This window comes from Zeus faber, assembly GCF_960531495.2.
Source record: "Zeus faber genome assembly, chromosome: 14".
NCBI lineage: Eukaryota > Metazoa > Chordata > Actinopteri > Zeiformes > Zeidae > Zeus > Zeus faber.
The window spans coordinates 18,370,657-18,397,561 of NC_137200.1; the positions used below are offsets into that span (position 1 = coordinate 18,370,657).

The 26,905-nt window shown below is 46.2% G+C and overlaps 1 protein-coding gene across 2 annotated transcripts in view; it reads left to right on the forward strand.

The window, feature by feature from the left end:
* Positions 1 to 26,905, forward strand: part of nbeaa (neurobeachin a) — a gene marked incomplete at its 5' end in the record, with an annotated part of 127,136 nt that overhangs the window by 23,980 nt on the left and 76,251 nt on the right. For both annotated transcript variants that reach the window (XM_080013338.1, XM_080013339.1), the window contains 7 exons: positions 15,734 to 15,965; positions 18,699 to 18,799; positions 21,259 to 21,354; positions 21,596 to 21,717; positions 23,634 to 23,760; positions 25,183 to 25,302; positions 25,903 to 26,049. In XM_080013338.1, the coding sequence (XP_079869464.1) occupies positions 15,734 to 15,965; positions 18,699 to 18,799; positions 21,259 to 21,354; positions 21,596 to 21,717; positions 23,634 to 23,760; positions 25,183 to 25,302; positions 25,903 to 26,049 (945 nt within the window). The remainder of the gene's footprint in view (positions 1 to 15,733; positions 15,966 to 18,698; positions 18,800 to 21,258; positions 21,355 to 21,595; positions 21,718 to 23,633; positions 23,761 to 25,182; positions 25,303 to 25,902; positions 26,050 to 26,905) is intronic.

Genomic DNA, 26,905 nt, shown 5'->3' on the forward strand with positions numbered 1-26,905 from the left:
TGGAGTTCTGTCTCTGCTATCTGGTACCCCCCCCTTGCTTCCCTAATACTTTGTGTTTGTGCGTAACCATGCAGTCATTGATGTGAGCTCTGGTTGATATGCTATACATGCTAGTGATATGTGCGTATGCGTGTCTGGGATTCTGATTGTGTGTATGCTTTCAAGTCACAGGTGTATATACACCGATCAGCCACAACATTAAAACCAGTGACAGGTGAAGTGAATAACATTGATCATCTCGTTCCAATGACACCTGTCAAGGGGTGGGATATATTCTGCAGCAAGTGAACAGTCAGTTCTTGAAGTTGACGTGTTGGAAGCAGGAAAAACTGGCCAAACGTAAGGATCTGAGCCACTTTGACAAGGGCCAAATTGTGATGGCTAGACGACTGGGTCAGAGCATTTTCAAAGCGGCAGGTCTTGTGGGGTGTTCCCGGTATGCAGTGGTTAGTGCCTACCAAAAGTGGTCCAAGGAAGGACAACCGGTGAACCGGCAACAGGCTAATGGGCGCCCAAGGCTCATTGATGCGCGTGGGGAGCAAAGTCTAGCCTGTCTGGTCCGATCCCACAGAAGAGCTACTGTAGCACTAATTGGTAAAAAAGTTAATGCTGCTATGATAGAAAGGTGTCAGAACACACAGTGCATCACAGCTTGTTGTGTATGGGGCTGTGTAGCTGCAGACCGGTCAGAGTGTCCATGCTGATCCCTGTCCACCGCCAAAAGCGCCTACAATGGTCACGTGAGCGTCAGAACTGGACCATGGAGCAATGGAAGAAGGTGTCCTGGTCTGATGAATCACGTTTACTTCTACATCATGTTGGGGTTAGGTTCCGATCCAATCGAGCAACAAGCCTGATTCATGGAGGGCCCACCTCGCAACTTCCAGGACTTAAAGGATCTGCTGCTAACGTCTTGGTGCCAGATACCACAGGACACCTTCAGAGGTCTTGTGGAGTCCATTGCCTTCACGGGTCAGAGCTGGTTGGTGGCACGAGGGAGAGCTACGCAATATTAGTGGTTATTAGTGGGGGTTTTAATGTTGTGGCTGATCGGTGTGTGTGCGTGTGTGTGTGTGTGTGTGTGTGTGTGTGTGTGTGTGTGTGTGTGTGTGTGTGTGTGTGTGTGTGTGTGTGTGTGAATGTGTGTGAATGTGTATGTGTATGTGTTTGTGTATAAATATATATATATGTGTGTATATATATATACACACACACAGTATATGCAGTATATACTGTATAGTATATAGTATACATTTATATGGAAGAGGTTCACAGAATGTGTGGGTAGAAGGAAAGTGAAGTGCAGTGAACAGGAGGTATCTGTGTGGATAGTTCTGTCTTCTCTCCCTCTGCGTTGCGCTTCTCTTCCAACTCATCATTGACAGCATTCATGCGACGACTGAGGTGGCAGCTCTGAATGGCTTTGTTATGCATGTGTGCATGTTCCGTATAGTTAGTTACCTGGCAATACGACTCGATTAGGGGACAGCTCTTTGGGAATTCACACAAACTGAAGTGTGCCATTTTGCTTAGCAAAGAGTGACTGCGGCGTATTCTACATATTCGAAAACCAAGTTCATTTAGAAACCTCAGTCACGAGCAACACAGGCTGTTCCAGGCGCCTTTAGGCCTAGCGGTGGAAGTGCAAGTACAAGGAGGAATTACCAAAAAATTGCACAAAAGCAAACCAAACTAAATTAGTTTTCAGATTGCTTTTGAAAGGGTCAGTGGAGAAGAAGACCTGCTGTGTGGAGACAGGCTCGACAGGCGAGTTAAATTGCAAGGTCGGCGACCCCCCTTTTCTGAAGCCGTTCAGAATCCACTTATTCTTAACTTAACATAATACTAGATGGAGATGATCCTGGATTTTATATATCCTGGCCAATGCACTCAATTATTAATTATAACGGATGGAAGTGCAACGATTAATCTCTCAACCATACAAGTGCAGCAGTCCCAGCTTCAGTAGACTTGCCATGAGAAGTCAGACAATGTGATGAAGAGGATATGGACCGAAAGAGTGGAATGCAGTGACCTCATAATACTCACTGCGTATAGATGCTTTACTATGTGTAGGGGCGCTTTGCTTCCCCTTGGAATGACTGCCGCCCCCTCACATCTAGATAGGAAACAGCTCTCTGTGTTGTGTTGTGTTCTTTGTGATTTGCGATTATGTGTGCACTCGTTAGGGTTTTATCTTTTGCAGCCAGTCAGTCTGAAGCGCTTGTGCATCGGAGGCTGCTTTCTCTGCTTTGGACTGTCTGTACTTTCCTTGAACTCTGTAATACGCAGAGCTCGGGCGTTGTATGAGAACAGGTCAGCTTCATTTATCGACAATGTATTATGTAGACGGTTATTGGCCACTCACTTAGATCAGCAAGCGTGACTGGCTGGACGTTCCATCACCTTGTGGTGATGGCAGGTATTCCAGCGTGTGCTTGTGTAACCCAGGGGTTACACCGTACAGTACATGTTTAGATGGAAAGACAAGGTGAGATCGCCCCAGCTAATGGTCCTCATCTCTTCGGTTTGGGAAGATACTTGGACCAGCTGTTGACGCTCTCCCCGCCTGGGCTCTGTACTGGCCCCCTCCTCCCCCAGGGTTGACACGTTGCATCGTCATCATGGCTGCACACTTGCAAGCGCTGTCAGTCAGTGTTATGAGAGTCCTTGACTTTATTTCCACAGTTCAAAAAGCTGCCTCATTTAGATCTCCACCGAGTTTCCGTTATTCGGGTTTTGATCAGGGAAAATCTGTCCGACATATTTCAATCTCTGTGGTGATCATGTCCGGTGAAAATAATTTCCTCTGAGCACAATTAGAATTAGTGCTGGTCGATAAAACGATAACCATAATTATCGTCATTTTTTTCCCTCTGTGTCAATATAAAATGGACTCGATCATTTCGATAAAGAATTCCTCAGATCTGTTCCTTTCCACGTTCGGCAATTTGCAGCGGGAAGCCAATCAGTTTGGGTGGTCTGAAGCTGACCTTTCACCTCTGACCAATCACGTTTGTCGATATAGAAGTAAGCCCCGCCCCCTCCCTCGTGGACAGGTTGCGCCTGTAAACACACACCCACGGTGCAGCGACAGAGTGCAGCGTCCAGAACTCTGAGAAGCAGAAAGATGATGTGGTGTTACAACAGGGACACATGCACCCATGGTTTGGTGTTTTTTGAGAAATGAAGTTCCGACCCAAAGCAGATGGTAAATATCCAATGTGTTGTATGTCAACGAGACAGAACACCAATAACTTTATCATATAATGACCCCACCGCAAAAACGAACGACGAATCAAAAACAAAATAAATATGGCAAGCATGTATTACATACTTGCCATATTTATTTAGTTTATGTTTTGATCAAAATTGTATTTAAGTGAAATTAATTAAAGTTAGAGGTAATTAAATTATCTGCACTTCTTACTTATTGATCACGAACGGAAATGATTTGATTTTGAGTAGTAATATTCGTTATATTATTTATTTATTTTTAAAACGGCCTCAACTGACGGGACTCATTTTATTTTCAACATCCAATAAAAAAAATAAATTATAAATCGACATGCCTTCATGAATTCCTTCTTTATGTAGCCTGCCTATCAATTGTTTTTAAGCTCAATAAACACAGATAATATTTGACCCCGAATCCCTCCCATTTGTCCGGGACACTGAAACCTTCCGGGGGACACGTGGACCGGCGGCACCAACTTTTTTCTCACGGAAACTCTGATCTCCACTCTCAACGACCATTTCTATCTTTCTCTCCATACGATAAATGGCAAATAGCTATTAGTCACATTGCCGAATTCCCTTATTTTACTTCCTGGTTTATATACATATATCTACTGTGTGTGTGTGTGTGTGTGTGTTTTTTTTGCTGTCATCACAGCTCGACAGTATGCAGCTCTATAATATGTATTTGGTGTGTGACGGTGATCCTAGCCCTGATTAGGTTTGTTTTCACGTGTGGGAGCTGCGTCTGGTCCCATCTGCCGTCTGTGCAGACACCGGTACAAAGGCCCATGGGAAATGGAGTCCAAGTCCCCCCCCCCCCCCGGTCTCTGGAGGACACGGCCAGTCAACATGTCATCATTATATCATTGCTGTCGCAGATAAAAAGAACAAGGGAAAGGGAGGGAGCTTCGTTTATTTTTTCTTTCATTTTGTGCCGCCTAGCAGAGCTGTCGTCCTACGCTAGTTTAATAATGAATGTCTACCTATGGAGAGGAGAACGGCTTTAAATGGACGTTGGACATTTGAACGGAGCAAATTTTGGTAATTTGTCTCAACTCAGGCGAGGGAAACGCACTTAATTCACATTCTGTTCGTTGCAACGTCCCGAACATCGGTGGCGTTTGGATGGAAACACTACAATCTAACAACGTGACCAAAAGATCACGGCCTTCTTCACAATGATTGCCATAAGGCCATTATTAGGGATGCACCCATTTATCGGTCGTCCACCGGTATCGGCCGATATCCGCCTCGTTGACGGCCATCGGCCTATCGGTAAATGAGATGACATTCACCGGTGGCGGTGGCCGATGTTTATCCAGCGTTCCCCACATGTGGGAGCTGACGGTTGTTTAGGTGGTGGTTGAAACAGCTGCTCACTCTTGTGTATCGCGCTCTTCTTAGAAAACACATCCACGCGAGTCAGGTGTAAAAATAGATAAACAAAAGCTGTAATAATTATAAAAATAATGACGTAGGAGCGTGGCCAAAGCTAAACCCTGTCAGTGTGTACGTGAGGAAGTACGGTGCGACAGGGAGGACAAAAAGGGTCAAGTCACATTTTGGACTATGGAAACTGCAGAGGGACAACAACGGTAAAGGTGTAATGACGTTGTATTTGGAACCAAGGGAAGCACTAAAAAAGGCTGCCTCGGTTTCTCTACTGTAAACATAATTACCAGTAAAGTTTTAAACCCGTGTCATCTCTGTACATATCATTTTTAAGTATAATGTTAATGTAAACACTTGAATGTATAATTAATACACACACGTTTAAGGTGCTTTGGCTCCTACACCACACAAAGACTTTACTTGGGCGGGCCGCCCAGGTATATTTACGGCCGCCAAAGTATATTTGGCAACCCATTTTAGCATTTTTTTACATTTTTATTCTTTTATCCGTCTGAGAAAACGGCTCCATCCGCGATTGATTTTAGAGAGAGACGCGAGACGGCTCTCTGCGGCGCACCAAGCAGGAAGTGATGCTGTGTTCATGGAACACGGAAAAATGTAAGTGATGCTGCGTTCAGGGGAACTCGGACTATCAGTATCGTCAACGGCTGTTGGCCAAGTTGTTATATTTAACATCGGTATCGGTATCCGCCCAGAATCTCTCAATCATCGCTAGCGATTATGTAACAGTTGTGACGGCTCGGCTCCCAAAAAGGAAAGCGTCAGGAGTCCTATGTGGAAGTGGAAGTGCTTTTCCTTCGAGGGAGATAATCAGGGGATGATCATCGACGCTTGAGAACCGTTCTGCAAACAAAGGGGGAAACACTTGGAACCATCGAACCCAGCCAAGAACCCTAACCCTAAGCCAAAGCGTGGCAGCACAATGTGTTTAGAGTTCGAGACGGTTCCATTTAATGTGTTCATGTTTAATAGATAATGCATAGCTTATGGAGCTAGTTCTGTCAGACAACTCGACGGCACCCCATGCTTCCACGCCCCTTATGGACCGGCCTATTTAAGCAGCCAGTCCCTGGTGGGTTCTACTCTTCTAACCATCGGGGGGTCCAAGCTCATCACTCCTATACATCTAGACACCTCACCGGGAGTAAGAGCAGTAGAGCACAGACGCCCAAACTCAAACAGTTCAAAAAACATAAAGATCATCTTAAAGTCAATCCAAGGGTTGTCCGTCAGAATTGACGATAACTCAGCACTGCAGGGGGTCTGCCAAATTTTTGGTCAAAATTATTATTAATTATTAATATACTTAAAAATATAATTAATTATTAATAATTAATTATATTATTCGTATATACTGTATATGTAGTATTGTAGCTGTGTCGACCACCAAATCTCCATTCGTTGTTATGCCGCTCACGTAGACCCGAAAACCCGAACCATCACTGGGTCTCGGTGGGGGTTGGCGGTCCTCCCAGTGACCCTGCCCTCCCTCCGCCACTCGACCTGCTGCGCAGTGTTAGCTCCAATCAATGGGAGTGTGCGGGGTCCAAAATGAGGTCACGTACCAAAAAGGGAGCGTGGATTATGGGGTATCTAGCGGCCACATTAGCCCCGGTGTAATCCATAGCCAGTCAGTCAGAGATTTGCGGCGGGTCTTCATAAAGGCGCTAAACCCCTCCACAGAACACCCGAAAACACCCACTGATTTACAAGAGGCCAAAAAGGCAACAACCACAAAAACACAAGCGGGAAACTATGGAAGCCTCTTGCGTGTTTTCGCCCTTAAAGTAAAAGTTGCGTGTTTTCGTCCTCAAAGTACAAGTTGCGGGTTTTCGCCTTCAAAGTAAAAGTTGCGCGCTTGAAAGTGTGTTGGCTACAGCGGTCAATTTAAGGAGAGCTGAACTAAATCGATAAACAAATAGACTCAATATTGGACATAAATCACAACTGTTACACAGTCATATTGTTTTATTTTTGCCACATTCCCACAACGGATTGTGAATAAATTGCCGACACTGCAATTATTATCAAGGGCTGTGACTCATGTATGTATGATTCATGTTTATGTGTCACGTTCATTCATAGTATTTACATTGGGTTATAACGTGGTAATATTGTTAGAACATAAAATGTTTTATGTTACAGCTTAATAAATACGTAATTTAATAAGTTTGTATTTCGTGATAACGTGAAAACATCTTGTTATAACAATAAACTTTTCATGTTATAACGTGATACTGATCTGTTTTGATTTTTATGGCGTGGCAGCAATAGGCCTCCGTAGGAAACAACACACTTCTCCCTCTCCCTCCCTCCCTCCCTCTCCCTCTCTCACTTCCTCTCTGTCCCTCTCTCTCTCTCCCTCTCTCCCTCTCTCCCTCTCTCCCTCTCAGTGTGGAGCCCTCTTGGGGGAGGTGTTAAGTGTATAATCAGTGATCTCATGTGGAGAACGGCCCCTCGTCTTCTCTGTGACAAAGGGACTGAATGGCCACGGTTCTCCCGGGGGGACATGAATGAGTAATCCAGACACACACACACACACACACACACACACACACACACACACACACACACACACACACACACACACACACACACACACACTCAAACCCCCCCCCACACACACACACACACACACACACACACACACACACACACACACACACACTCAAACCCACACGCACATGTACCCCCCCCCCCCCACACACACACACACACACACCTACAGACACGCACTCACACTCACACACACACACACACACACACACACACACACACACACACACTCAAACCCACACACACACACACACACACACACACACACACACACACACACACACACACACACACACACTCAAACCCACACGCACATGTACCCCCCCCCCCACACACACACACACACACACTCATCAACACTCCAGTACACTCTCTCTCCCTCTCGTGGCTTTGATGTTCCCACGGCGACCGCGCCCCGTCCAGAGCCTCCGCCCCCTGCCCCCCGCCCCCCGCGCCACCGGCCGTCCACTCGTCCCTTTGATCCGCCATCGCCGAGGGGCCTCAACCGTGAGCAGGTGCATCACTCATGCGCCGTCAGGCCATTACCCAGCGTTTAACAGCCATCGCCGTTTGAAGGAGGGCCCGGTGAGGCTCGGCGGTTGACCCGGAGGGGGGGTTTAATCGAGCCTCGCTTTTGTTTCCACGCATTGAATCCAAATGCCGTCGACGGCCTAACAAGCTCTTGTGTCGGCGTTGAGATCACTCCCTGAATCCGACCGCGTTCATCCAAACGGAGTGAATGAGCTAAAAAGTAAACAACACGGTTGTTTTCGGGTCAGTACGTCCACATCACCGCGGACAAAACGGTAAACAGACTGCCACGGGGGATGCATGAGGCGCCATGTGGTTTCCTCTTATCTCCCCAAAAAGGAGACGATTTAGCGATAAGTTCTGTTGTTTTTTTGTTTTGTTTTTCTCTCTGCTGATAATAATGTTAAAATGCGAAGAAATCGTTTGAAATGGACATAACCCATCGAACAGGTACGTTCGACGGCGGCCACCGGCGCCTGGCTCCGACGCAGAGTCCTCGACTGATCCAAATAACCTGGTTTTGGGTGCTCTTTTATATCGCTCCCGTCATCTGAAATCACATTTATTTTACCCCCCGAAGCACTCAAATAAAAATAATGATGTTAATTACGATTAGCATGATTGATGCGGCGAGGAATAATTGATTATCGATCCGCCCAGTTAAGTTCATAATGTTGTTATAAGTGGTGTTTTCTTTTTTTCATCATTACAATGACGAAACAATAACCACAGGCTTTGTGGACGTGCGTGTCCACGTAGGCCTCATCTGTCAGTCCACGTAAGCGTCTCTCATCCAAAATCCACCAAGTGACGTGCGCTCATATTGGAATATTCGTGTGGAGATGATTATTCTGAACGTCGTCGCTTTCCAGATGCCAACAAACCCCCCCCCCCAAAACAAAACAAAAGAAAAGCCTTTGACCCGTGAAATCAATCGTCAGGCCTATTCTCCTCAGATATGGGCCCTTTTTTTTTTCTTTTTTTTTTTTGCATGTTTTAGAAAGTGATAAATACCAACCAAGGGCCCGGCGGTACGGGGTCGACATTTTACATCAAAAAACCACAGTTGCTTGATTTTCACCACTTCCGAATTGAACGCGTGCTTTTTTGTCGAAGCGCTACGATCGTCGAAGGCGTTTTCCAAATGGGGCATGTGTGTTTGAACCTTTGAAAGGGACCCACCTCGTTTCCAACGCCTATGTTTTTATCCTGGGACTCCGGTACGGAAGCTCGGCGTGATCCCTGAGCGTTTTGTTCACAGGGATGTGTACTTCATCATCCGTTTACCTCATTATGTGACACTTTGGCCACGTCTGATATGGACATCCGACATTCAGAGTTTCTGTTATCCGGTAATTGCCAGTTTTCTGACCGGGAAAATCTGTCGAAGTCCGACATATTTAAATCTCTCCGGTCATAATGTCCGGTGAAAATAATTCCCTCTCAGTAAAAATGAAATAGACTCGATCATTTCGGGAAAAAGATTCTGCAGGTCCGTTCATTTCCGGCAAGTTTGCAACGGAAAGCCAATCAGTTTGGACGATCTAAAGCTGACCGTTCAGCTCCTGACCAATCAGGATGGTGGATGTAGAAATATGCCCCGCCCCCTCCTTCGTGGACAGGTTAGGCTTGTAAACACACACACGGAGCTGAGACAGAGTGCAGCGTCCAGAAGTCTGAGGAGAAACAAAAAGATGATGTATCGTTGACAACAGGGACACATACATCCATAGTTTGCCGTTTTTCTGGATATTAAAGTTCCGACCCATATACCCAGCATTTGCTAAATCTCCATTGTGTAATATATGTCGAAGGGAGGTCCCAACAAAGACACCACAAACTTTATTATTTATTTAGACCCACTTTTCATATTTATTTTGTTTTTGATTTGATCCAAATTTTATTTAAGTGAAATGTTAATTTAATTTAGCTGCCCTTTGATTTCAAGTCGTAATATTCGTAATATTTGCTTGTTTATTTTTAAAATGGCGTTTACTGACAGGATTCATTTTATTTTTCAGTATTCAATAAAAAACATACATCTACATGCCTTGATGACGTCATTCTCTCCATAACCTGCACATCAGTTGTTTTGAAGCTCAATAAACACAGATGACATTTGACCGGCATCTCTCCCATTTGTCCGGGAAATTTAAATCTCCCAGGACACGTGAACCGGCACCAATTTGTTCCTAACGGAAACTCTGCCGACATTGTAACATTATATATATATAACAGAAAAAAACGAAAAGCGTAATAGGTCCCCTTTAACCCTGTTAGAGTCATTACAGAGGGGTGTTTGTTTTACCACCCCGCTTGGGGAGCCGGTCTTGGCAGGCTGAGATGTGACATGCTACGGGGCTCTTTGTGAGGTGACCGCACGTGTCTCCTGGTTCCCCTGGTTCCCCCAGGGGCTCATGTCGGGCGATGCCAAGATGGGGGCCAGCTTCCCTCAGTACGAAACAAGAGATCGCCTCAATAGGGCCGCTTGGGTAACAAGACAAAAATCACTAGTAGCGAGCGATTGGACGGTGAACCAGTTGAATCGTCCGTACGGAAAAGCCTACGCAAGCAGAGTCCCTTTTATATGCGAGATAACGTTATCCCTACCCCGATCTCTATCCATTGCTGCTGTATTTTACACAGTTGAAGGGTCAGGTATCGAGCGGCAGCAGAGAGGACCCTAAAAACCGAGACGGAAGCACACCATTCTCCATTTATAGTTGCAGAATGTCTCTCATGGAGAAGTTGATTTAAAAGAGATCCAAGCCGGACTCAAAGTTATGTCACCAATCACCCGCCAATTATCTCACTAAATTATTGTATAATTGGACAGGGACGCTTGCGCTCTCTCTCTTTCTCTCTCTATCTCTCTCTCTCTCTCTCTCTCTCGCGCACGCGCTCTCTCTTTCTCTCGGGCGCCCACGGACACGCACTCTGAATCCTAAATATCCTCAGATTTACCTCTCCGAGGCGGTGATGTTGATCGGTAGAACGAGGGTGTCCGCCTCCTGAGGAACAAATTGACCTGCGGACGGCGCGGCCTCTTGGTTTTCCCCGTTGACGGTTTGTGAAAGGGGACGTGCGGAACGCCATCGACACACTTGGGGAGCAGTCGCTGCCGCACCGTCGCCAAAACAAACGTCTGAAAGGCGGTTGCCAAGAAGACAGTGAGGTCACTGCTTGCATTACCCCCGAGGGGGCGTCTGTGCCTCCGTCAAAGCCCCCCATCCAAGGACTTTACCCTTAGGCGTGTGTGTGTGTGTGTGTGTGTGTGTGTGTGTGTGACTGGCTGGCATGGACCCAATTCATGTGCTTAGTGAGTTTTACAACAATGTAATATGTCTTTATTGTCATCATACTACAATTGTTGTATGTTGTAAGCCCAGGGGAATTTGTGAATATAAGTGTGTGTGTGTGTGTGTGTGTGTGTGTGTGTGTGTGTGTGTGTGTGTGTGTGTGTGTGTGTGTGTGTTTTTGTGCGTGCGTGCGTGCGTCTTTTTTTGTCAATGAAGGGCAATTATGTACATTTGCAGCCCTTTTCCTAACAGAAAAGTACACATAACAAACATACTAAAAACCCATATTCCACTCTTAAGTACAAGGAAAATAATGTTTTCTCTATTGATTATTTCTTATTAACTCTTTCCATCTTTCTCTTCTGTCTCTTCCTGGTGTTCTTGGACCAAGCGGCTTCCTTGCTTGGCAGTCTCTACACCCTTCAATCTTTTGGTTGTCTTTCCAGGCACTACTACTGGTGGAGGACAGATTTAGGCACTTATCTGGGGATTTCTCTCTCTCTCTCTCTCTCTCTGTGATATGCTTCCCTCCTCCACCTCTGTTGTGTGTTGCTGGCGTTTGCATCACCCTCCCCACCCTTATTTCGGCACTCGGGGCGGGTAACGTAAGCACAGAGAGAGATTATGCTTGTGTTCGTACAGTATGCTCTGTGGGTGTGTGTGTGTGTGTGTGTGTGTGCGTGGTTGTGTGCGTGTGTGTGCATCTGAATATCTGCGTGTGTGTGCACCAGCCCCCCATGGTGCATCAAGCATGTGGCGGACAGGGGGGTTGAATGGATGGTTGTATGGAAGGTTGTATATATGGTTGTATGGACAGTTGTATGGAAGGTTGTATAGACGGTTGTATGGACCGTTGTATGGATGGTTGTATGGATGGTTGTATGGATGGTTGTATGGACGGTTGTATGTATGGTTGTATGGACCATTGTATGGATGGTGCGGCCACCAGTTGGCCCTGTAATTGGAAATCTCAGAGGACTGGCGTATGGGGGGGAGATTAATTCTTCCTCTCCTTTATTCCATCCCCTCTTTCAGGGGTTCATTCTAATCTCCGCTAATGGGTTCACAGAGAGCACCGCCGGATCAATTCACTTCCCTCGGAGGAGGGAGGGAGTGGCGCGTCTGAGAGGGTGGGGGAGAGAGAGTGAGGTTGGCAGGAGAAGAGTGAGAGGTGGTGATTGTGTGTGTGTGTGTGTGTGTGTGTGTGTGTGTGTCTGTGTGTGTGTGTGTGTGTGTAGGGGATGTAATATAGAAGGTTTACAGAGTGATAGGTGTTAAACTATGGCAGAAAAGCCTTTGTCTATCCCTGATCAATCTTGTGGTGACAACAACATGGGAGAAGAGAGGAGAGGATGAGAGGGGAAGAGAGCAGGAGAAGGAGAGTAGAATAGGGGGAGGGGAGGAGAGCCTGCTTGGCCACGGCTCCGGCTGGAAAAGGTTTGGTGGAAGCCGTGACTCGGTGTGTCGATGAGAAGCCGGCGTGATGAATCCTCCGCTCCGCTAATGAGAGAGCTCCAGCTAATGCAGCGTGACATGGGCACTAAAGAGTTCCTCTACAGTGCCGTGAGCGCTTCCTCTCTCCCTCTCTTTCCCCGCTCTCTGTTTGTCCTGTCCATTGGTGCTACTGTACCAACATCAAGATTACGTCATGTGATTTCGCCCTTGACACTCATACTGTATGTGAATCAACCACAAGCAATTTGACCTCTGAACCCTTAACAGGGTTTCATCTAAATCAGGGCTGAGATAATCTTGTAAAAACGCCTTTCTGAGATGTTGCTTAATTAAACATGATGAATTCTACACGAGGAAGTCCTACACTAAGGTGATGAAGGACTAGTGGGCTCCTTCTGTCGGCTCTTGGTGCTGGTCTTAGTCCAGATGATCCATTTCCTCTGTCGTCAAGGTCGAGCTGGAGGCCCCACGTCCATTAATCCAAAGATAAACCTGCCTCTGCCCAGCCTTCACTTAAGCCCGGGTTATACCTTTGAGCGGGCGGGGCGCCGCGCAGAGAGCGCCGGGCTTTACATCTGGCTCGTTCTCCGTTGCCGTATTCTCAGAAACTGCGGGTGGCCGTGGAGAGGAAGTGGCGTGCGAAGCAGGAAGTAGTAAACGAAGAAGAGCGTTCAACCACAAACATGGCTGCGCGCGGGGCACCGGCGGCTTGTTGACGCCGAAGAGGAATTGCTGTTCCTGGTGGTTAAACCGACAAAAGCGGCGGAGGAGAAAAAGCTGCTCTGTCGGACCGTTCCATGCCGAGACAGGAGACGGGGGTTGAAGTTATGTCCTGCTCAGCATTTTATTACAGAGGAACTGACTGAACCGCTCATTATTCTCCCTAATTGCAACGCACGCTTCACTTAAACTGCACATAAATACCAATAAAAACACTCCCTTTTATTTGTAAACTGAACCGATCCAAAGAGTAAGTTTCCTTTTGTTTGTTCTTGGCGACCCATTTACGTACTCTGAGAGAGAACGACGCCATCCGCGATAGATTAACACGAGGACTCCGTTTTCCCATATTACGTTAGACGTGGGAAGCGCTCCAAAGCGATGCTGCGTTCACGGGCTCGGAAAACTGTGATGCGCGTCGGAAGTGATGCGTTCATGGCACCCGGAAAAGCGCCGGCTCCCACCATAAGTATATTTCAGACCTTTTTTCACCGTACATGTGTTTGCATCCCTGTACAGTGAACTAAAACCAAACGAAAAACTTAAACTAGGTGTGAACAAACCATTTTAGTTAAAACTAGGCAGGAAAAAAAAATCAAAAATAACGGAAACTATATTGTTGTACTGAGAAAACAAGCTATAATAAAATGAAAATATACAGGAAATGTCTTCAGTTTTAGTCATTTTTCTCGTCAATTTGGTCAAATTTGTCAACATAGCGGTTACAATACAATGACCAGTTCTTATCTAGCCGCGTTTCCATCTCATCCACCCGGAACTTTTGGTCCCGGGAACTTTTTTCAAGGAACTAAAAGGTTCCTTCAGCCCGCTGTTGTCTGCGTTTCCTCTGCGGTCTAAAGGCCCGTGAAGATTATGGAAATTAAAGTTTGAACCATATTGAAAAAACAAAACACTTTTTTTTTTGCTCTTATGTGACTCAGATCTGTTTTTTTCATGACAGTGTGAACAGCACCAATCACATGGAATCTGATCTTTTCAATTTAAGGCCTTTCACATGTGGTCTTAAATCGGATACAGGCCTGATTTTTTTGCTACAAATGTATTTATTTATAATGATAAATAAATTGATGAATAGACCGACCCGGCGAGGGAGCACCCAGGCTCCCCCGCGTTTTATGAATAGCACCAGATCTAAAATTGTGTGTGTGTGTGTGTCCTCTGAGGGAGCGTTCGGGGCGTACATTGTGTTTTTATTTTTATTTTTTACAAAATTTCCTTATTGAACGAAACAAAAAAAGCACCGTGCCCCTGTCTGGATGTGAAGGTTTCATCCGCGGGCTCGAGCCAAGGCACACGGCCCCCCGCCGCCCGGCAAACACCGGGCCGCGGACCGCGCCGGGTCGCGGTGCATTTGCCTGCTGTGTTTAGCTCCCTACGACAGCGTTCACTGGAATCTGATATCGAGATGTAAAAAATAACGTCATATTTAATCCCTTTTTTTTTTTTTCTTTTTTTTCCACTATTGTCAATAATGTCATTTAAAAAACAGCCAAACAGAAAAATCGGATTTGAGCAATATATCCGAATTGAGCACTAAGGCTTGCGTTGTGAACGTAGCCTTAGTGTGTTCATACATATATAGTCGTTTCTTTGGTTTTCGGTATTTTATTCACAAAAAAAGGCAAACGGTTGATCTTCCGTTCTTTTGTACAAACGGAACATTTCAGAACATAACACGAACTTTCCATGCAGTCAGTGTGCTGCTCCAGATTTTCCCTTCGAGCAGGGACTTTTTGGTTCCTGGGACTAAATGTAGACTCTGGTCCCTGCGCTGGAAACGTACTGAGTTCCTCCAAAGGTTCCCAGTACCCGGGGGGAAAGTTCCTGTGGCGGAAACGCGGCTCATGTCTAAGATTAGGTCTAATCTGTGTCCTGATCTATCTGTCTGTCTGTCTGTCTGTCTGTCTGTCTGTCTGTCTGTCTGTCTGTCTGTCTGTCTATCTATCTTGCTGTATCAAACATGTATGGAAAGCAACAGTGAATTTGCTGAACCTCCCATACCTACTGTATATAATATGTGTGGATAGATGTATTTGCTGTACGTATGTGGCTAAAATGGGACCACAAACAATTCCATTTGTCCATTTGGCGGCTGCTCTGACCTCGTGCGGCGACTCCCGTCCAAACCTCGGAAACGACCTTCTCTATGCGCGGGGGGGGGGGGGGTCTGCCTTTCACCCTTTCAGCCGCGGAGCCGGAGAAGCACTTGAGCATCCTCTTAAATTGCCCCGGCTATGACTGTCTGCCGGTGCGTCCCTGAAAAGGGGTGTGCGGGGTGCGCACGCACGGAGCTGTCTGAGCGAAAATCCCAAGGGCGGATGTTTTTCATATCTGTTGAATTCGCGGAACAGTGTGCTCTCCTCGAATCTGAGAGAGTGAAAGACTGTCGGGAAGTGGGAAAACAACACTCGCCCGCCTCGCCGGCCCGAAAGTTGAACGCTCCACTTCTCTCACCCCTACCCTTCCCTCTTTCCCCCTCCGTCACGCCCCGGGACCAGCTGGTGGGCGGCGAGTTCGACCTGGAGATGAACTTCATCATCCAGGAGGCGGAGAGCATCGGCTGCATGGTGGAGTTGCTGTCCCACTGCGAGGTGACGTGCCAGGCAGAGATCTGGAGCATGTTCACCGCCATCCTGCGCAAGAGCGTACGCAACCTGCAGACCAGCACCGAGGTCGGCCTGATCCAGCAGGTGCTGCTCAAGATGAGCTCCGTGGACGACATGATCGCAGGTGAGGCCATTTTTTTTCCCACTTTGAAAAAAAAAAAAAAAAAAAAAAAACATTCGAGACAATATGTGTATATAATGAGGTACAGAAGGATGCGGTGGTATACTGTATATAATTTTACATTAAGTCCATATACTGTAGGGAGACAGAAAGACCCTCAAATTAAATAAATGCAAAGCCACTTTAAATTCCCCTTATCACAGAATTAGAGCAACATAGAATTGGTGCAGTTTTAAAGGGATGATCCAGTTTTTTCAGGGGAACTTTCACAGGATCTTGGCTCTGCGGCCTTGCATTGAGCTTACACACTGAACATGCAGCCCGTCGCTATGTCTGTACTAGACACGCAGGAAAAATTCTCGTCCGAATCTGGCACAGAAAACAAAAAGTATCAATTTGCCTAAAAAGTGGGGTATCCCTTTTAAGATGCCTGCTCGCTGAAAACGTTTTCGGTCCGCACCGGTGTTTTCGCAGCGTCTCCAAAAAGTTGGCCGTCAACGGCGCAACGGCTTGAGTCATTTAAGGTTCTCAACACGTCCAAATCATGAGACAAACAGAGGAAATCTGACGACATAGTAGCTTCTTATCAATCCCAGGAGGTCAATTCGAGCGTTAGAGCAGCGAAAATCGTGTCGTCAGCGATCATATTATTCATACACAATACTGTGTTGGCAAGATTCCTAAAGTTGGACACTCTTTTAAAGGGGACCTGTTATGCTTTTCCTTATTTTCTGTCATATATATCATGTATATGTGGGATGTTCATATTAGACGTGGCCAAAGTGTCAAACAATGAGGTAAACTAATGATAAAAACAAAACGCTCAGACTTGCGACCCCTCTGAACGCTCTGTTTCCAAAGTTTTACCCTACTCTCTCGTCTGCTGGTTACAGATTTCTTTATATGGTCATCTGCTCCACTCCATTCTCTGTGTGCACGAGCGAAACCAATAAAAACAGTGTGTTTTTATTGTAGATGTATTTATTCTATTATAATTTTTTTTTTTTTCAACGTTTCCAATGAAACAAAAAATCCCCACGTGCGAGAGCCCCGGTGCGGAGTCCGTGTCTCCCACAAGCTTGGAGCACGGCGACTGAAGTTGGAATTAACTTTTAAATGAGGTCTTGTATATCTAATTTGAGTGAAGATTCAGCAACTTGCTTATTTCTCACCTCAAATTTGTTCAGAAATCGATTTTGGTGGACCCATGAGATGAGATAGGTGAAGATCCCGAAGTAAATACAATGAAACCCGGAAGCCATGCTCAAACCCCATTGGCTCACAGAACCCGGACCTTGTGCTCAAGCCTCATTGGCTCCCAGAACTAGGGGCCTCAGGAGGGTGGCTCCTCCCACTGAAACAGCCCATTTTTTCCACAGGGTGGAATGGACGCATGTTAGAATGGCTCAAATGCATAATCTGAGTGGCATTTTCAGCAGAAAAAAAATTCAAAAGCATGTTTTGGGGACCTCAGAGGCCTGTGAAGGAAATTAATAATATATTGCAATATTTAGCAGTATCGTATTGCAAAATTTGATGCATCGCAAAACATAAAAGTTTCACAATATTATCGTACGGATCGCGATAATATCATGAGATCCCTGGCGATGACACCGTGCGTTGGTACGGTTGCCGTGAGCCTCGCTTCACCAGCATTATCCTTTCCTTCGTCCCGCCAGCGTTTTTATAGGATCGACCCAGTTGCATCAATACCTAGAGTATCAAAACATTCTGTGGCATTTGATGCCAAATTTAGATACCTGAGTGGTTTATATCTGCAGCGTCAGTGAGTCCAAAATAAAACCAAGTGTTTGTACCGTATGATTTACTCTTGTTTTTTTTTTCTTCCAATTTTTTTTTTTTTTTTTTTTTTTAATAGATAGAAAGCACTCCATGAGCTTTCACTTGATATATCTGGCATCAAAGAAAGGCGCACGCTGTCAGCCTAAGCGTCGGTTAACAAAAGTCAACCGCTTGGTTTCCAAAACCTCTTTTCGCCACGCCCAGCCTCAGCTCAGCACAACAACGTAGTGGGAGTCATCCTAACGCAGTTACCACAGTCTTTGAACTTCCCGCTCGCAGTGCTTGGAAAGCAACTTTTTAAAACGAACTACGTGGATCGAGCGCACAGAAAACTGACCCGGGGGGGTGGGGAGGGGCGGATTGTGAAATCTGGAACGTGATATATATTGCTTGTGTGCTTTGCCTTCTGCTTTGAAGCCATGTGGCGGGGCTCCAGCTAATCCAATACAGTGGGAAGACTATTCATATCCGGCAGACCCGACTCGGAAGAGCGGCCTTTGTAAACAGTTTGCCCGCCTCTGAATGGACAGCGCCGCGCTCTTCCCACACTGATCTGTACTGGCTGCCGGCACATTATCAGTCTTTACTCCTCGCGTAGACCAGAATAGGCGATAGCGCAACGGTGGTGGGAACCCCAACTTAATGAGTGCGTGCAACAAGGCTTTTGTGCAAATCGTTGTACTGTGTGCACGGTGGCATGTAGAGTGATCGTCTGGGTTTCTCGGAGCATTGGGAGGGATCAGCGCTTTGGTGAAATTGACGTCGATCACCCCCATGGCCACCAGCGGCCACCTGGCTTTTAAATCAGGAGAATCATCCCGCCAACCTTCTGCCCAGCGCCTCTTTGCAGTATATGCTGGTTGAGCGACGTGCAGGCACATACACACTCACATCGAGGTGTTAACAACTTTCTGTCTCTGTCTCTCGCCCTAGACCTGCTGGTCGACATGCTAGGAGTGATGGCCAGCTACAGCATCACAGTCAGGGAGCTCAAACTGCTCTTCAGTATGCTGAGGGGGGACAATGGCATCTGGGTGAGTTGTGGTGATTTGTGAACATTTGTGTGTGTGTCTGTGTGTGTGTGTGTGTGTGTCTGTGTGTGTGCTCAGAGTGTGTATATATACAGTATATACTGTATACATATATATATATACAGTACACATGTGTATATACTGTACATATATATGTGCGTGTGTATATATATACATACAGTATATATGCAGAATATGTATGTGTATATATATATGTATGTATGTGTATATATGTGTATGTGTATATATATACATATATATACACATACATATATATTTTCGATAAGATTGGATTAGATTCAACCAATTGTCATGACACAGAGAACAAGTACTGAGGCAAGGAAATGCATTTCTCTGCATTTACCCATCCTATGTGTGTGTGTGTGTGTATATATATACAGATATTCATAAATACACATGTATATGTGTGTATATCCTGTATATATGTATGCGTGAATTTAGTATGTGGACATAGTACGTGAACGTAGTATGAATGTAGTACACACACACATATATACTGTATATGTATGTATATATAAATATATATATATATATGTTTATATGTGTACTACATGTGTGTACTACATGTGTTTATGTGTGTACTACATTCATACTATGTTCATGTACTATGTTCACATACTACATTCACATATACATATATACAGGATATACACACACACATATATATATATATATATACATATGTATATGTGAACGCATGGGGCTTCATTCACAAACAGCGCTCTGTGCTCAAGTCGTCATTATGCACGTTTGAAGCAGTAGTTCGGGATCCACCAATATGCTCATACCCAAATTTGTCCTTACTTTAGATGCAAATGTAGATGTGCCTCGGATCAATCGTACTGGGCTGGACACCCGATATGCGCTGGCCCTTCATTCCTATTAGATATTTGTATTTTCATTCTATCGTTATATATATGTAATAACCTGGAGCCGCAACTCAATCACCAGACCAATGTCTGGTGCGGCGCTGACCCATATCCAAGTCCTCACCGGCTTCCTGCCTACAAGCACCAAACCCCAAACAAAGACTTCCATTCAATAGGAAAAAAATCTAAACTTTCATATCGATCCACTTTTTATTTGAACTTTCAGCCAAAGTGCGAGCCGGGGCAGACAAGGGCGGACAGGCTCCGTCATGCGCGGTCCTCCCTCTTTGTTTCCCTCTGAGCAGGAAACACGCCTCTCACTTCAGAATGATTCCAGTTCTTTTTTTTATTCCGCTTTTTCTTTTTTTTTTGTTGTGCACAAAATTAGAACATTTTCACGCGTCTTACTGGAACAGCTTTTCTGAAAAGGGGGACAGTACTTTTTTTTTACTTTGCCCGACAACATGACAACCAGCAACCCAGTGGCCGCTCTGGCTGTATCCTGCCCTACACCAGTGGAAATTATATTTGGAACAATAACTGGTCCAAAACTGACACATGCAAATATATTTGCATGTTCATTTGCATTGGCATATGCAAATTGTTTGGCAAATGTTAGAAGTGTGGATTCCAAATGTTCCCAATGCTTTCCATCGGCTTGGATTCCCAGAAGCCTTACTTTGTGGAGAACAAACCAAGAAGTGTCACCATAACTTTGTCGCTGTTGTCATGGGATTCCGGTCTTTATTCCGGTGATATCTACTGCTTTTCGGGCTTTGCCCTCATCCGCTTCCTCCGATGGTTTATAAAGGGCCTCGGGTCGTTCAGCTCCGTCACGTCACCTCCGCCTCCAGGACCCCGGCACCTCTCATCGGTCCAAACCAGCCGTTGCAATCCCTGCTGTTCCTCCATTTCTCTCTCTTGTCTTTCACACACCCTACCTTCCTCCCCCCCTTTTTTTGTTTTTTTCTCCCCGTCGCGCCCAATTTCGCCCTCACCCGCAGCCGTCTCCAGAGACAGATCGATTAGGGGTTGCCATTGTATTGATCAGCTGTTGTCGGTGTGGGCGTAGGTGATGGAAGAGCTATTGATCCAGCAGAGCTCCAGCAGAGCCATGATGTCATGCCGTGGTTTTTACATATTCTCTCCACTGTGCACGCGGAATAACTAGTACTTGCTCCCTCCCTTTCTCTCTCCCTACCTTCCTTCCTTTCTCCCCCCCCTTCCTTTCTCCTTCCCTCCCTCCCTCTCTTCCTTCCTTCCTTCCTTCCTTCCTCCCTCCCTCCCTTTCTTCCTTCCTTCCATCTTTCCTTTCTTCCTTCCCCCCCTTCCTGCCTTTCTCCATTCGTTCCTTCCTCTCTGCCTCCTTTCCTTCCTTCCTTCCTTCCCCCCTTCCCTTTCTTCCTTCCTTCTTCCCTCCCTCATTCCTTCCTTCTTCCCCTCCCTCCCTGCCTGCCTCACACCCTCCCTTCCTTCCTTCCTTCCTTCCTTCTATCCTTCCCTCCCTCCCTCCCTCCCTTCCTCCCTTCCTTCCATCTTCCTTCCCTCCCTCCCTTCCTTCCTCTCCTCTAGCCAAGACATGCTATCAAACTGTTGTCGGTTTTGAACCAGATGCCTCAGAGACACGGTCCTGACACTTTCTTCAACTTCCCTGGGCGAAGTGCAGCGGTGAGACGCGCACACTCACACACACACACACACACACACACACATTGTATATCTCTTCTGAGAAACTTTAGTTCGTTATTAGTTTCACTAATAGATTTGTATGATATTTGTTCATCCTAATTAAACATCCGACAAAATCACCACAATCAATTCATTCGTCAGTAATTACAAATCCATTGCCGTATCGCTATATGCAACGACTGGTTTCAGGTTATGTTGTGTTTGGAACGCTCTCTTCCAGGCTATAGCGTTGCCGCCGATCGCTAAATGGCCTTACCAGAACGGATTCACTCTCAATACTTGGTTCCGACAAGACCCGCTCAACAATATCAACGTGGACAAAGACAAACCCTATCTCTACTGGTGAGTCACAGTCAGAGCGAGACTGCAGAACGCTACCTACACACGCCTCATATCAACGGTTTGAAGAAGAAGAAGAATCTTTAATTGTCACGCAACGCACCACACTAGAACACATGCACACACACGCTTTGGATGGTGGCCGGTGAAATGAGGCCTCTGCATTTAACCCATCCTGGCTTGTCCTTCCTCCGGGGGCACAGCCAGGAGCAGTGGGCAGCATTCGTGGACGCGCCCGGGGACCTGGTGACGAGTGTCCATCACTGGTCAGGCGATGATGTGTGCATGTTTTTGGTGGGGGTCCGGACTGACGTTAGGTGGAGGAAACCCCATGTGAGCACGGGGAGAACATGCAAACTCCACACAGAAAGGCTATTTGGGAGATAACCTGCCAGAGCACGGTGCCAACAGCGCCCCAGGCGGGAATCAAAACCAGGAGCTTCTTGCTGTGAGGCAGCAGTGCAATGCACTGCGCCACCGTGCCCCCGTTGCCTCGGCGACCTTCCGATTTAATCGCGCAACTCTCCTCTGCAGCTCCCCGTCTAAAACCAGACCTCTCCCCCCTCTGAACCCTCACCTTTTTTCCGTTCCGCCCTTGGCTTCCCCTGCTACAATGGACAAACTTCCCCGGACGTTTCAGTGTGAGAACTCGCGTGGTGGTTATCTGGAGTTGAGAAGCCCCACAGCGCGCTGAATGGCCTGGCCTAACTAGGTGGACATCCCTCACTTTCTGCCAATGACATTACAGGGATGAGCTCTGATCGAGGAGAGAGTGAGCGTGTAATCCTGTTCCCTTAGTAACCGGTTGTCATGGTGAGCTTGGTGGTGGTGGAGGCAGAAGAGGGGGGTTGGAGGGGGGACCCTCTTTCTCTGGCCCTGGTCTTATCATCTCCCCCCAGCTGCGGCTGCTACTTGAGCAACCCCGCATCTGGTACGGCGGCCTCCGCAGCCAGACAGCCGATAACGCAGCAGAACGCGCTCTCAACATACACCGGGGATTTCACTTTAGAGGGATTTATTTTATTTTATATTATTTTTTAGCTCGGAAGCACGCTCCAGGCCCCACTTTGTGTGCGATCTGTTCAGGGCTATTTTCAAAAAAGGGAAATGCTCACTGTTGTTTGACAGAGGAGCTTAGCCATGAGACGCGGCTCTACCTGGGGGTTAGGCGTGTGGGAAGGAAATTGGAGATGGGAAGATGGGAAGATGGGAAGAAACGGGGAAGGGTGGGGATTAAGTTATTTTCCCCGTTTCAAACCTGTGGTCACATCGAATCCACATCAACTTTTTGCTCGAGCACCTTTCTGGCAAGCAATTCAAAAATGTAATTCAAAGTGCTTAACATACTGTAAAAAAGACAGATTGGATGGAAATCAAGAAAAAAAGTCATAAAATTGTAACATTTATAACATTCATTTAAAAATAAATGAAAAAAAAAAAAAAAAATCGTATTTGGCCGACGTGGGAATTACAGTTTTCCCAGTTTGCCTCGAACGCACCACTTCCTGCTTAGAGATGGAGAGCGCTCAGAGTGGGACGTTTGCCCCAAGAAGCGATCTGCGATCTGTTACTCAGCAGCAGGAAATGGAGTAAATTAGATCTACTAAAATGGATCTACAATAAAAACAAAATGTTTTTATTTGCTTTGTTTGGGAGCGGAGCTCCGCACAGGGCCGCAGCTATGATCAATTTTTCTCCCGGTCTTTATTTGAGGCAGCCTTTTATTTGTTTCTGTAGAACATGCCCCCGACATTTATTAGAGGCCCGGTTTTTATTTGACTACCGGTTTATATTTGAGGAAATACAGTATACATAAAATTAAAGCTCGGGTGAAAAAATGATGGAAATGTCTTTCTCAGTCGAGCTGAGTTCAGCGACTCCTAACGCTGTGCTTTTGTGCATCTCTCACCTCCCACTAGTTTTCGCACCAGTAAAGGGATCGGTTACTCAGCTCACTTTGTGGGAAACTGTCTGATCGTGACGTCACTGAAGTCGAAAGGAAAAGGCTTCCAGCACTGCGTGAAATACGACTTCCAGCCTCGCAAGGTAAGACATGAAAAAAGGCACAAATACAATATACTGTATATGTACACACACACACACGCGCACACACACACACACACACACATACTCTCAAACACCCATAGAAGGACATGGATGTTGCACAAATGCGACAAATAATTGTGTGTATAAGTATTTGTTCAGGATGGTTTTGTATGGTTTACCACAGTTCAAGTATTTTCTCTCTCTCTCTCTCTCTCTCTGTCTGAGTATAGGTAAGGTCTGTCAATTCAGACCTACACCCTGTCCTTGAACCACACTGTCAGCATTCTGCTTTTGTGTCCTACACACACACACACACACACACACACACACACACATATACACACACTAGAGCGTGTCAGTGTATGCATTGACAAACAAACATATACACACACACACACACACACACACACACACACACACACACACACACACACACACACATATACACACACTAGAGCGTGTCAGTGTATGCATTGACAAACAAACATATACACACACACACACACACACACACACACAAACACACACACACATACACACACACACACACACACACACACACACACACACACACACACACACACTCTCTCGAAAATCTGGCCCTCCACAATAAGTGCTGAGCCGGTGGAATATGTGAGCTTCCTCACAGTGCTCCCAGTGGCTCCATTTGATCAATTAATAAGTCCACCATGTATCACAGCATTTTGGCCATGCATGCTTGTGTGCGAGTGTGTGTGTGTGTGTGTGTGTGTATGTGTGTGGGTGTGGGTGTGGGTGTGTGTGTGTTGCATGATCTTGGCTTTGTCAACTCCACTTGCCAGCTCTGCAGACACCAGCAGAATTCTCTCCTCTTCTCCCTTATCCTCATCGTCCTGCAAGCGACTCCCATCCAGCCCTCCTGGGAAGCGGCATATATAGACACCAGAGATAGGATGCCTTTCTAATCACACACACACACACGCACGCACACGCGCACACACACACACACACACACGCACACACACACACACCAGAACAGAGATAGATATTAAGGTGGAGAATGGGGAAGGCATTGGGGGTTGCGACTGGGGAAGGGAATCAGTTTTTACTGACTTTAATCCTCAGTGTTAGCCCTAACCCTCTTACTGTATATCGGGCTAATAAGCCAGAGCATTCCCCGATGAGGCAGACAGGCAGTCGGAAGCCTTGTCCTTTTGATGTACAGCATTTCCTCCCCAGCCAAATGCTCAAGTGTGGTAATGATCTTAAAACCAGTTAAAAAAGCCAGTCATGGGTTATTGGTTTTCACGGAGAACGCTACATGCCTAGTTGTAAGCCGTCGATCACCTTGTCGTGCTTCGGGTTCATTCATGAGTCATGCGTTCTGATGACTTTGTTGTCGTGATTAACGCTGCGCTCTGTCCAAATGTGTTTGTGTTTCAGTGGTATATGATCAGCATCGTCCACATCTACAACCGCTGGAGAAACTCAGAGATCCGTTGCTATGTCAACGGACAGCTGGTCTCCTATGGCGATATGGCCTGGCACGTCAACACCAACGATGTAAGAGCGCCTCCCTCGACTTTCTTCTTTCCATGATGCTGGCAAGAGTTAAAGGGTTTCAGCGCGGCGGCCGGCCGGCTGGACAAGGTTACCTTCGGTCACTGATCCAGGGTAGTCGGTCAATTCCAGGTTGGGCGACTTTTGAGTACGGGTGTAGCGGGACCAGTGCGATTAGAACTTGGCCATTGTCGCAATCTCCCAGGCCCGGGCTGTTTATCTGCTAGTCAGTCTATGGCCTTGTGCTGGGTGCGTGAAGGACGTGCACTGCTGAGTACGGTGATACCACCCAGCGTGTTTGTTTCAAAGGTTGCCGAATTTTCTCTTATTCAAGCACAAATAGTTATAACGCGGTTAATAGGCGGAAGTAACATGGAGGGAAAGCAGTGTGCGATAGAAAAATACACAAAATATTACACTGCCAAAATGTACAGTTCGTGGCCAGTAGAAAGGGGCAAATTGAACACTTGCTTCCCTAGCTCGCAGTGTTTTCAGCCGCGTTTCCCCAGCGGAAAACCAAAATCCACTTTACAGTCAAGTCTGAAAGTTTGAGTTTTTTTTTAAATTTTTCTTCTCTCTAACTTGCTCCCTTTTACCCGGCAGAGCTATGACAAGTGCTTCCTGGGCTCGTCAGAGACAGCCGATGCGAACAGGGTGTTTTGCGGTCAGCTGGGAGCTATTTATGTCTTTAGTGAGGCTCTGAACCCGGCTCAGATCTTTGCTATTCACCAACTTGGCCCCGGCTACAAGGTAAGAAACTCTCAAAATTGTCATCACAAGTTCATTGTTTACTTGGTCAATTATTGCAATGACCTGGGCAAAGAATTATTCATCTTGTGGTTTTATTTTTAATGCTTTATGCCTTAAGAGGTTGCTGAGCCCACTAATAATACCCAGATATGAATTCAAAAGAATGCATTGAATGTGGGATTCAATGTGAGTTGCGTCTGAATGATTTTTATCTTTTTTACTGTTTCCTGTATGAGCAGGCTTGAATGCCTGTGGTTCAATTCCTCCATCATAAAACCTCAATATCGGCATCATAAAGCCGCAGGTATATGACATTTCGCACATTTGTGAATAGCGGTCTATATATCATATAACGTGGATCAGACACATTTATTCGGCTTATTTGAGAACAGGGCAAATACCGTCTAGACAAGTTTACAAAATAACCGCCAGCCTTGAGTTTCCAGATATGGACTGCTGCGGCATTTGATTCCCATGCTGCTTGAATTGAGAAGGAACTGTGTGGTAGTTCCGTGTACCACACGCCACCCAAGTGACGTTTTCAGGGCCCTCCGGCACAGAGACACAGACAACGATGGGTTGTAGACATCAGTTTATTGTAGAGAGGACGTCAGTTGGAATTATCCAGGAGCAGATGGAACATGGCATGACAGGGCTCCCATCCTGACTTGAGTGCAAAGATGGGGGTTTGAACCTGCTGCTCGTTTGCCCAACCAATGAGCAACAGGTATGCAGCCACCCTGACCCTTTCACCTAGATCCAGGTCAGGTGTGGCTGCTCAAACCATCCCATCTCCACACCACAAAGTTTTTTTTTCCTTTATGGATAAAGCCGTCTGCTCTTGTGACTGCTTTTG